Source organism: Pithys albifrons, chromosome 7 (genome assembly GCF_047495875.1).
Source record: "Pithys albifrons albifrons isolate INPA30051 chromosome 7, PitAlb_v1, whole genome shotgun sequence".
In the NCBI taxonomy this organism is placed as follows: domain Eukaryota; kingdom Metazoa; phylum Chordata; class Aves; order Passeriformes; family Thamnophilidae; genus Pithys; species Pithys albifrons.
This window is the reverse complement of record NC_092464.1, coordinates 39,019,270-39,031,934: the sequence shown is the minus strand read 5'-3', so window position 1 is coordinate 39,031,934 and position 12,665 is coordinate 39,019,270. Positions and strand designations below refer to the sequence as shown.

Sequence of the window (12,665 nt, the reverse complement as noted above, 5' to 3'; positions counted from 1 at the left end):
GAAGTGGCTTGTGAAGGGGGCTATCCCACTCCCTATCTGGGTGCCAGCTGAGGTGACAGCTGAGACAGTCAGTGAAATTTTTGACCTCTGTTGCACCTTGACGCTCCACAACAGTTTCCTTTGCAGCTCACCTGGAACCAAAGCATGATCAAAGCATTGGAGTCAGACTGTAGAGAAACAGATAGAAAGGAACCAAAGCATGATCAAAGCATTGGAGTCAGACTGTAGAGAAACAGATAGAAAGGAACTGTAGTTTATATAACTGATAAGTTATATTTCAAAATTCTTTATTAGTTGTGTTACAGAACTATATAGGTAGAAGCCAAATCTGAAACCAGGGATCTGTTGCTCTAGTCACTGTAAGGAAACACTTCCCAAGCAAAGCAGGAAAGGATGAAGAAAGGAAGGATTATGTCCTTGTTTTAACAGGGACAGTACTGATAAGTGAGGTGGCCAAATTGAAAGAAGTTGTTTGTAGCAGAGCCAAATGTCCATGTTCTCTCTCATTTCTTTCCTAGCAATGGAATCATCCTGCTTTTCCTGATTTATAATCAGGAATTTGTTGAAGCAAATAAGTAATAATACTTCTGCTGCTTTGTATCCACAGATCGCCCAGGCCTTGTTTGTGTTGAGAGAATAGAAAAGTGTCAAGAGGGGTTCCTCCTGGCATTTGAACACTACATTAATTACAGAAAACACCATGTTGCACACTTTTGGCCAAAACTGCTGATGAAAGTGACAGACCTGCGAATGATTGGAGCCTGCCATGCCAGCCGCTTCCTGCACATGAAGGTGGAGTGCCCCACAGAACTGTTCCCTCCATTGTTCCTGGAAGTGTTTGAGGATTAGAGAGACTGGAGCAGTTCTCCACACCCCTGTCGCACTACTGGCTGGCATTTCATCCCGTGGCCCAGCTCTTCTCATCTCTGTTCTTCTTTCGTGCTCTTCTGTTTCCTGAGACAGGGTTGGGTTTTTGTTTGGGTTTTCTTTGGGGATGCTGGGGGGTGGTTGTATACACATGGATGAAAACATCCCTTTAATGCGGGTACTTGTGACTATTGCAATTTGTTCTTCAGTCCTTTGATGTGAGTGCTTTGACAGCTTAACAGTGAAAATACAAACAGACCAATCTCATTCACCAGCACTTGAGTGGTCACCAGCTCACACACATCATTGCTTGGAAAATACGGGAGAGAAATTGAAGTGGCAGAAAATAAATTTGCCTTCAAGTTAAAACAGCTATTGTTCATTTGACTTTGGCAATTCTATCTAGTATTATCTCTTTTTGCAGGGTATAAGTGACCAATTCATAATATGAAATTTCTAGTTTTCACGTTTATTTCTTTTATAAAATTACCATTGCGATCTAGGACCTTCATCATCATCATGGTCCCGTCATTCTCTGAAGGGTTTTTTCAGGAAATACAGTTTAACTGTGCCCCATCACTTAAAATAATGCAGACTGTTAGAAGGGACTGACTCTTTTTTTTTCCATGTGTATAAGGTACTAACATCTTCAGTTACTAAAGTTGAACTCCAGGTAAGTTCACTAGAAGCTCTGTTGGAGTAAGGAGGGGAATTTGATCCTCTGAAGTGCTTTTCCTGAGTGTGGAGAAGTCTGCTTTTTCTGAGACACACAGAAAACCCATCACTCTGAGGGAGAAGACTTTCTGCCAGCATAGCAGGCAGTTTCTGAGTTATTCCGGGATATGAGGGCTCACAGAATAAGGACAAGGAGAATGAAATATATGGGGTGACCTTCAGATGGGATGGAAACCAATTGTGTTATTAATGACACTCAAGACTGTACAGCTTTATCCCAGTAATACAAATAGTGTTGCTCAGAAGTAATCCTTTGTTTTATATACATATATATATATAAAGTTTATATGCACTTATATATATAATTTTATATATATATAATTACAAATCTTCAGCAGATGTCTTAAACATATTTACATGTTTTTATCTTCTCTCTCTCCTTCTCTCACCCTCTCCCATGTGTGTGTATGGATGTGTGTGGATCAGCTAGCTTCTCCCTCCTTGTTGTGTGTATATGTTTTGTTTTGCTAGATGCTCTCTTGATTCTTCTAATTTATTTCCACTAACCGCACTAACAGGAACCAAACTGAGCAATGACAGAATGTCCTGCTGCCAAAATTTGCAAGCCAGTACTCACAGTCCTGGAATGTTTGGAGGCCAGTGATGAGGACATTAATAGCTAGAGGTTCCTCTCTGTCATCCATCTCCATTCAGGGTTGTTGGCCCTGGGTTTTATAAACTTGATATTAAACCATTCCCTGAATTTGTATGATACATCAAAACCATCCTTCTGTTCTTCCTGGGAACCAGAAGCTTAGTTCATGTATTTTGCACTTCCTCATACCCTATGTTTTTACATGCTCTGCATTCATTTGTACTAGTTTCTTTCTCTGCTATTTATTGACCTATTTGCCTGGCAAGTCAGTGGGCACTGGTAGGGTGGATGTGTTGACTTTCAAAACTCATGGCCCAAATCTGAACCCATTTGTTACATGCTTATCCCCTCATAAAAAACATGATACTCAGGAAAACTTATAGGTGGAACACAATATATGTGTGTCAGGGGTTAAATTCTTTCCACCCCTCTTTCCCTCCATTGAGAAAGCATTTGGAGTGCTATTAGCCATGTTTTCAGGGATGTGGAATCTTGTTCTCCCTGTTCTTTGATACCGTATGCACCCGTGATTAGCTGTGGGCACTGATGTTATCACTTAGGGTTTTTTTGTCAGAACATAACACACAATGGGGTGTTCAGGGGGATTTTGCAGGTAGCAGGGAAGACAGGCCATTGGAGATTTATTTTTATATATTTTCTGAAGTTCAAGAACCTCTGTTGTTGGCTGTGTTATCTCTATCTTGAAGTGTGCATCTAAGCAACATCAGTCTCAGAAACCAGCTTTTTGGATAGCTGATTTGGGGTGATTTCATACGGAACTGATAGTACATAGGAGGAAATGCAGAAAAGCAGCCAATCTCTTACTATGCCCACAATAGCTTGCAAAGAGAAAAATGGGCATGTCTTATAGAGTTCTGTTCTGCCATGGGTCTGAGTGTGCTGTTCTTCCTGAAGCCAGTGCAAGTACCTCACCTGTTCGCTCAATGTGAGCTTGAGTTAGCATTCCAGCTTTTGACTGTGTCCTGTGGATAAGTCCCAGGAGAAGAAACATTATGTTTCTCCTAGTTCCAAAAAGCTGATGCAGTTTGGAGCTGTTCATCATCAGGGTTGAGAAAAATCAGGCCTCCTTCCTTAGGTGAGTGCCTAAAATCAGGCAACCATCTTTGACATGTTCAGCAGTACTCTCAGCAGAAAGGACATACATCAACATCCTTTTCTAGGTTTTTAGATTAGGTTGGATTCTGACACTGATTAACAGTGAGATAGCACTATTCCTTAATTGAAAACTAAGACCAAGCTCTTAGTTTGACAGATTTGATGTACTGACTTGTAATGGCCTCCGATCTCCTAACAGTTTTACTTTGTGTGTCTTCATTTACTTCCTCAGTACAGCTGCTGATTGATGTGATCGTGAGAGCAAAACTAGAGTCTTGCAGACTCTTGCCCGTGGATACTGACCTTAGTTCTGCTAAGACATACACGCTTTTAAATATCAGTGGCATCAAGCCATTGTGGGATTGAGCCATTGGACTGACCACCTCAGTGGCAGACATCAGTACTCAGTCAGCACCCTCTGTAGTAACAGGCCTTCTGAGTGAAATAACAAACGTGTGCATTCCAGTGCAGTCCAGAGTTTTGTTTCTGATGGTGCCACGTAGCTCTCATGTTTGCTTTGTGGTCTATGTGTGGATCTTATACAGAAGAATTTTCCTGTCAAACCTGATTGTCACCATTCATGGTTTTACCCTGAGTAACATGTGCATTTAGATACTTGTTTCATGTGTAATCCCAGTTAAGTTATGATATTTATAATGACATATATAGTGTGTGATAATGATTTTGTTTACATTCTGCCAAAATGTAGATGTTAGAGTTAGACTTCCAAGGTCCAAAATCATCCTTGAGCAGACTGCTTGCTTCTTCAGGAGCAAACATCAGAAAGAGGAAAAAACTATCCAGAAAGATCATTTATATCAGAAATCTGCCAAGAGAGGGCTGTTGATCACAAGCAGCGCATGTCATTGCTAGTGATGTATTTTTATGCTATGGAACTCTAATCTGTATGTGTCATATTGACTTCTTACTGCATGAATCATAAATTATAAAAATCAGTCTTACGGTTTTGAGATGTAGCCAGCATTCCTAAGGCTAAACCTTTTTCATTGACAGACTCAAAATCCACAACCAAGGAACGTTTTCCTCTCACTGTGAGAGCAATTGAAAGTGTTCAACATTTATATTTTCACAAAGGAAGAGGCAACAGGACCTCTTAATGTGTCTTGTTATTGTGATCATCTGGAAATGATTGCAAGACATTTCCTTTTGATATAGTAATGAAGTGATCTGTATTTAAATTTTATAGAGAGAATTTTATTCTAGTGTGATAGAGATTTATTTTCCACTTAAAGATTCATAATGGTGTGAGCACGTTTTTGGTTTTGTTTTTTTTTTACTATGGTATATTTTTGCTTTAAAATTAAAAACAAAAAAAAAGGTTTGGCCTTATCACAAAGTTTTAGTATAGATGTTAGCAAATGCAGAGTATGCATTATTTGTGTGTATCCACATTGACTGATGTCGCCTTCAAAAAGCAAAAGCAATATTGTGCAGGTAATAAGTTGTTTGTGACTGTCCATTGCACAGTTTACCTTCTTTAAAAGCTAACCTTGTTTATGCACAAGACAATCAAATGTAAATCTACATCAGCACCCGGGTGTGGATTAAATTTATGTAAATTACTGAGCACAATGTAAAACATTAAAAGACACTTTATTTAATTACACATTTAATGTTGGTAAAGATAGTATCAGGGCATGAACTAGCTGACATACTGTAATTTCTTTTTTCCTACTTCCTTAGCAGTCTTCGGTTTTAGTTTGCTCATAAATACATCAAATTAGTCATTCATAACTTTTTTGAAGAGAAGGGTGGTTTGGGTTGTTTGTTTTCATTAAGTTCATTGGGAGGACTTACTACTTTGTTTATGAGGTTTGGGGGTTTTACTTAGTTGATTTATTTTTTTATATCAGTTTCATGCCCTGAGGGTAAGGCAAACATTACACCATACAGTAAAAAACAAAGTACCTTGGATGATGTATTTTTTTGCAAACAGTGTTAAGAGTTATGCTAGATTGGTAATATTTTTTCAGCCTAAAATATATTAAAAAAGAATCTGTGATCACAAATGTTTTAAACTATCTAAAGAGAAAATTTGTATATTTGGGGGAAGAAAATAATTTTTACATAGCTTTTGTATGCAGATATTAAAATGTAATTATGAATATAGTGGGCATAGATAACTGTGTAAGCTTGAATTCTAAAAAAGAAAAAGCTTATAACTGAATAGTGGTCCTGGTGTCTCTGTCTTTTTGTTGCAGGCTCTTTTGTCAGCTCCATCACACTCTTTCAAGCCACTGGAATGGGAAAAGTGGGACCTAGAGCACAAGGTTCACATTTCCGTCCTGCATCCCTTTCATCAACTACTTCATATCTTATCTCCTCTCCTCCCCTCCCTTGGGCACCCAACGAAAGTTTTTCACTTCCTCACTCTTCACAGCAGACCAAATTAATTCATTCCAGTGATCTGACTCTTGATTTATGTCTTACTCAATTACATTTTTTAAGGGAATGCCCTTTCTTTCCTTCTCCACTCTCAGTCTAAACCGGGATGGTGTGACAGGAGCAATAAACTCACCATCTTTTCATGCTTTCCATACCATGGTTTCTTACCTATTGGAGAAGATACTCTCTTCAAATATTTTCTCTAGTCTCATATTCCTTTTGCAGTTTTGATTTCTCCTCCAGTCCATCATTTATTCCACGCAGAAAGAAAAGCACCATCTAGTACCTGGATCCAAAGTTGTTCCTTGGCCTGTCCCAGATGGGAAACTTATTTCAAGCTGTGGTTTCCTGGTGATTTCCACAGGCTGGCTGGCTGCCAGCTCCTGGTCCTGATCTCCTTCCATGTGAGGAAGGAGCTGGGAGCTTTCAAAAGGATGCCTGAGCTCCCTTGTTCTACCTGGCATTGCTGCAAGTGCCTTCCTGACACCGGGTTTGGTGTCCCTGGGGAGCACCATGCTGGCACCTCAAGTGCCTGTTCCCACTGTGTCCTGCAGGAATAGGAGCTGCCTTCAGAGGCAGGATCTCCATCTGAGAAGCTGGAGGGAAAGCATGAAATTCCTGCTCTGCCTTAAATGGAACCTCTTCAAGCTCATCATTTCAGACACCTCAATGAGGAAGTCTTGCCAAAGCCTGTGCTGGGTTTGCACTGAGTGAGCAGCAACCCTGGGGCTGCTCAGACCCCTTGGGACCAGCTCTGGAGTGAGGAATTTATTTGGTGCATAGCAATTTGTTTACTTGATGTGAAGAAATAATTCTGCTCCCACAGACGCCAGTGCTCTGGCTGTCACATTTTCAGGCTTTGCTTGTAGTGGTGAATCTGTGTTTTTCAAAAGTAGCGTGAAGTCTGTTGAGACGAGCAGTATTTTGACAACTGCATGAATTTGCTGCAGTGTCCATTTGTCACTGCAGAGAAAGACATAATTGCTGATTGGTTCTCCCCTCAGAGCTCTGGCACTGCAGCAGGAGTGTGTTCTTGACCTGTTGCATTGTGAACCTGTTGGTGAACATACCTGCAGTTTGTTCATCCTCTTGGTGACAGCGGCTAAGGGTTTTCTCACCTTGAAAACTGAGCCATGTCTGAAGGATTTTCTCTGTGGACATAGGAATTTAATGTTAGACAGATGTGTGTCTCATACTCCTGGTCATGTGTGCTGTGCCACATACTTATGTTCCCAACAGCATCAATAGTTTCGAAACAAATCATGTGCTTAGTAAGAGTGACTGTAGATTACCTGAAATAAGTAAAGGATATGTGCAAAAGTCTCTCCATTCTATTTATCATGTTGCAACGCTCCTTTATCCAGTAGAGAAGACTTCTTTGCAGATTGGATCACAGAGCATCTTTTCTCTCCTCTTGTGCTTATCCCTGGGGAAAACATTGACCCTGCAGGTACTGCCACAAGCTGCCTTGGTACACACAAAAATGTGTCTGAAGATCCTTAGAATTATAAAAACTGAGGAAGATGCTTTGAGCCATTTAGGAGAGCTTCAAGACCCTAACATCAAGGAATACTTGAAAGACTGAATCAGAGGTCCCAAAGGAATAAGTAAGAAGGCTCATAGGTCATGCTGACCTTGTGGTGTCTTGGAAAATTGGAAAAACTTGGAAAATTACTGCAAGTTTGGTACCTGGCTGTGCAGAACCAGGGTGGCCTCCTACAGGGAAAACAAGACAATTGAAAGTGGGTTGTATTTGGAAAATACAGTGTAAAATATTAGAGAAGGACATCAGCAAATCAAAAGCAAAACCCTAAATTAGTAATTTCCCAAATCCCATTGGAATTTGAATTTGCGAGAGACTGCCTGAGTGGGCAGGGGAGTAGCTTCAAGCAGTTTGTCTCTGAACAGAAATGCTGTAGTTACCAGAAACAAAAGCAGTTTTGCAAAATCCAAAACAAAGTGGTATTTAAAAGGGTTTTGTTAGATGCCAGGTCTTTGATATCTCTCTCCTCAGAGGTAGGAGCAAAAAGGGGAAGAAGTTGTCTTTGCTGGGTTAACTGTAGAGGCAGAAAGCTTCACTGCCTGATGTAATGTTTAAAATGGAAATGAAAGTGCAGGCATGCCTTAATGTGTATAAAAAGTTGCAGTAGGAGTTGATTAGGGCTGAAAACGTATGCAAAGTGAAATCCTAAAGACATATTGTCTCATCTAAGGAGCCGGAGCCCAGGAAAAGAAAAGGTTAGAAAGTCAAAGATGGGTAAAGCCCACAAATTCAACAAATTCTGAGGAAGAGACAATTTCTAGCATGTGGATAAAGTACTTAAAAATGGGACTGGTGCAGGGGAAAAGAAAGAAAGAAAGAAAGAAAGAAAGAAAGAAAGAAAGAAAGAAAGAAAGAAAGAAAGAAAGAAAGAAAGAAAGAAAGAAAGAAAGAAAGAAAGAAAGAAAGAAAGAAAGAAAGAAAGAAAGAAAGAAAGAAAGAAAGAAAGAAAGAAAGAAAGAAAGAAAGAAAGAAAGAAAGAAGAAAGAAAGAAAAGAAAGAAAAGAGAGAAAGAAAGGGCAGAGGAAGGAAGGAAGGAAGGAAGGAAGGAAGGAAGGAAGGAAGGAAGGAAGGAAGGAAGGAAGGAAGGAAGGAAGGAAGGAAGGAAGGAAGGAAGGAAGGAAGGAAGGAAGGAAGGAAGGAAGGAAGGAAGGAAGGAAGGAAGGAAGGAAGGAAGGAAGGAAGGAAGGAAGGAAGGAAGGAAGGAAGGAAGGAAGGAAGGAAGGAAGGAGGGAGGGAGGGAGGGAGGGAGGGAGGGAGGGAGGGAGGGAGGGAAGAAAAGAGGAAACAGTACTATTGGAAGAACAGAAAAGTCAGGAAAATATGTCTGCCCGTGAACAGTACAATGTGCACAGGGACTTCTTATGGCCCAGAAAATCCTAGATTTGTTTGCTCACAACAACAAAAAAAAAAAAGCTTGCTGGCTTTAGACTATAATTCTGTCTGTCCAGAATTAGCCTTCTTGGAAAAGGGCAAAGGGTAACGTAAGCCAGCCTTGCACGTTGGATCAGTGCTTACTAAAGGTGTAAGACAGTAGCTGTGAGAGCTGCAGGTGATGGACTTTGCAGCTTTGCCAAGGATTGTGGCTCTGACCACTGATTGCATCAGGGCTTGTTTAGCCAGCACACTCTGAGGAGCAATGTTGTCATATAAGGAAGATACAGACAGGCTGAAAGGCCAGATACCATCTTATGCTTTTGCACTACTACATTAGACTCAAGCATCATTCAAGCTGGGACCATTACTTGATGAAGAATGAAGTAAGCTGGGCTCCTGTGCAGTCAAATTAAAAAAAAAAAAGCTGGAAACAATGAATGGCTCTGAGAGGCCAAATCCTGTGCCCCCTGAAGTCAGAGCTGTAGAGGATGGCAAAAGGTGAGATCTCAGGCTGTGGTCTTTGTGAAGCTGTTCCTTACTCTGGTGAAGTGTAGGAGACGTCACAGGTACCGTCAGTTGCTTTCACAAAAGGCAAAATAAAGTGTTTGGTAACTATGACATAAACATTATCCACACTTTAAAAACAGCACATCTTGGCAAAGCAGGTCAGAAACCATGAGTGTGAGCAGCTGGGAGCCTGCAAGATGCATAACCATGAACATCTCTTTTTTCCTGCACCCCAGCCTTTGCAGTGCAGGAGGAAAACGGGCCCTCAGCTCCCTTTAATACCTTGTGAAGGCAGGTCCTGACATTAGTCCTGCATTCCAGTGCAGCATGTGTGGAGAAGGAATGTACTGCTGAGACATGAGTCCTACTGACATCAGAGATGGGATGAAGGGCCCCAGAACAGACTTCTACACACCAGATCAAGAACTACAGAGATGGCATGATGATCTCAAAGGTCTGCCTGGAGGAAATGGGTGGTGACAAGAGGCACATGTCTGCTGCTTCTGAAGCCTGTGTGCAAAGCTCAGGAGCAGAGCATTCTTTGTCAGGAGTCTGTAGTATTAAAATGGGCATCTGGTGGTCCTAAAATCCTGATGTTCACTTGTCTGTTCTCCTCAGAAGTATCCTGTCACCAGAGTTTGTAAGCTGTGAATGTTGCTGCCAAAACCCAAGGGAGAAATGAGGGATTATGGGGGAAGGAAGCTGTTTTGACCAGAAGGAGGGGAATTTGAGCTTCCTGCAGACTCTTTCCACATGCACAACTTTGCACTCAACACAGGGCTAAAAACCCAAACTGGGCTGATCCATTTCCAGGTTATATCCCTAAAGCCCTGAAAATAAAGTGCTGATTGCCCTTTGAATCAAAGACTTTCTGTGTCTGGTGATTCATTTTAGGAACCAAGGCCAGCTTCAAGTCCCAGGCTGCCCTGCACCAAGGGCATGAGGACACTCTGGGCTGGGAGTATCTGTGGTGTGCCTCAAGCAGCCGGTGGGCACACAGCTCGATGAGCCTGGAGCCATTAGAGGTGCACTCTAGCTCCAACTCGGGCACCTGGGCTCGGCTGCTGGTCTGAACTCAGGGTGGAAAGGGCACACGGGGGCCATTCAGGGTGTGAGGTGCAGGATTCTGAATCTCATTTTTATTTCAAGTTCTGTTAAATCAGTAGTAAAATTAAGTAGTCATCTAATGCTAATTATACTTTGTCACATTTCTAGCCATGCTGATCTGCTTTGCCTTTAGACTTGGCTTCAGGCAGTGGAACTCACCTACACTCAATTATTCTCACATTTTTTCCTAAACTGGGCATGATGACAGTGTTTCAACTTCAAAATAAACCTCACAATATCCATTCCTATTTTATGGTGAAAAATAAAGTGGTAATAAGGTTTTTAACAAGGAGGTGTCAAAACAAGATAGGTGTCATGGCCTGGACAAGAGGCTGGACTAATCAGGTTTCAGAATCCTTTTCATGAGCTGTGATGCTGCACTTTTATCCATCCACAGTGCCAGGAGAGTGACCCCAGTAATATTTTCATCAAGGAAACAAAAGGGTTTTTTCCCTGTTTTTCTGGACTTCAGAAGATACTTAGGAGATGTTTGCCTTTCTCAGAATCAAGATACTTGACTTCTGCAAAGTCAAATGAGCCCTTCTCAGCTGTTGACATTTGTGTCCACTGCGGATGAAGCTCTCCTCTTTCTCAAGGTATGTTTTAAGCAAGAGGTTGATCAGTAAGTGGGAACACTTGTCTGCACTGGCCACTTGATTTTCATTCCCACAAGTCACCCATATGCACACACTCCTGGGCATTTTTTTTCAGCAAGCAACAGTAGCTGCTGCCCTGCGATCAGAGGTCAGGTGCCAAGGTCGTGAAAGAAGGGACGTTCTGGGTGAATGTCAGTGCTGTCCATAGACTGGAAACTACTGTTTCTGCAAAAATGTACATTGTTTGGGAGATGGTGCAGACTTTTCCTATTGCATGAGTTAAGGATCAGTTATTAAAACCTTAGTGTTCTTTGCTTTTGCGAGCTGTGGGGTAGTTCAGGACTGCGTTATTCTTGGACCAGATTTGAAGTAGTCAAGCATGGAACATAAGAGTATATTCTGAGCTTTAATTGACACTAATTTTAGAATTTGACGTAATACTGTTGTGTTAGGAAATCTTGTTGCCTTCCCTCTAAGCATCCATCATGTCCCAGAAATGGGTGCTGAGTGGTTTGTACTGAATTTCCCCCCTTTTTATCTGTTACTTCAGGCCAACTGGATGGAATAACTTTTGCATAATGAAAAGTGAGGGCTGCGTTTCAGTTTTCTAATGTCAGTGCAGACATCTGGTGGTGGAGCTGGGAATGGCAGCTGAACAAGGGAAGCTAAACAAGGGAGGGTTGCAGCGTCTTTTTTTCTTACACTTTGGTCTAGTGGTAGGAAAACCAAATTCTGCCATGCAGAAAGGATCTGCAGAAAGTTACTTCTGTAAATGCAAGTGTGGTCAGCTGGAGAGGAGGCTGTTTCAGCAGAGCAAGCAACATATCTCCAAGCAATGTCAGGAACATAGATGCTCTATGTTGCAAAGAATGGCTTCAGTCAGTTCTGCCACGTGCAGATAACTTCACTTTACTCCTCCCTGTGATGGCCAGGAGTAGTTGGCAGCAGGTAGCATTTCCAGACAGTAGGTGTGACCTTCCAGGACCACCTTTATCTGCCCGCAGTCCCTTGCCTCCTATTCTTGGATAGAGTGCAAAGCAGCAGGGAAGGAAAACACAAAGGGGCTTGTAAGGGTTTATTGCAGGTCTGGACTCCATCAGGCAGGGATGATCTTCCAGCCTCTCCTGCTGAGTTTTCATATCACAGTCCAGGACTGTATTCCTCTACCAGGGATATTGAACTGAGACAGATCTTTTTGGAGAGTGGGCAGGAAAAGGGAGATTCCTCCAGTCTCAGTTGGTGCAGGATGTGGTGGTAGCATGCATTTGGCATGAATGTCAGGGAGCACTGCTATGGTTATTTAACCTGGCTGCTGAAAGTTGGGTGTCTGTCTTCCTTGGTTAGATTGGCAGAATGCAGAGGAAAGAGGTGTCCTGAAAATACTCAGGTTCTGCAGTGGAATAGGAGACCACTAAGGAGACCACAGCCTTGCCAGGCCCACACAGCATACGTGGCCTGTGCAGTTCCAGCAGTGAGGTGTCCAGGCTGCAGAGTAGCTGCTACAGGTGTCTGTGCTGTGCTCTCTTGGTCTTCTAGTTCTGGAGCCAAACTTCACCCCAGAGCTTTGTGCGTGCACACATGCACATACACGTTTAACCAAGCTTCTAAAAAACTGCCTCAAGAGAGAAAAAGTAATTTAATTGCAATCTTAAATACTCTTCCATTTACAGTATTGTAAAAAATGCTATGAAGCCTGATGAACTAAAGCAGCAGACATAACCCACGCACTTTGTCTCTTAGAAATTTCCAGTTAAAACATGTTTTTTTCTGTTTGTATTGTCTTTGTTTATATGAAGTCCTGTAGGACACAAATAGCTGG

At 41.8% G+C, this 12,665-nt stretch overlaps 1 protein-coding gene across 15 annotated transcripts in view; it reads left to right on the top strand.

Annotated features, from left to right (window-relative positions):
- The window catches only part of THRB (thyroid hormone receptor beta), a 165,575-nt gene extending 160,074 nt beyond the window's left edge, over nucleotides 1-5,501 (top strand). For all 15 annotated transcript variants that reach the window (XM_071561089.1, XM_071561097.1, XM_071561092.1 and 12 more), the window contains one exon: nucleotides 608-5,501. In XM_071561089.1, coding sequence (XP_071417190.1) covers nucleotides 608-849 — 242 coding nt within the window. In that variant the 3' untranslated portion in view covers nucleotides 850-5,501. The remainder of the gene's footprint in view (nucleotides 1-607) is intronic.
- Nucleotides 5,502-12,665: the final 7,164 nt, after the last annotated feature.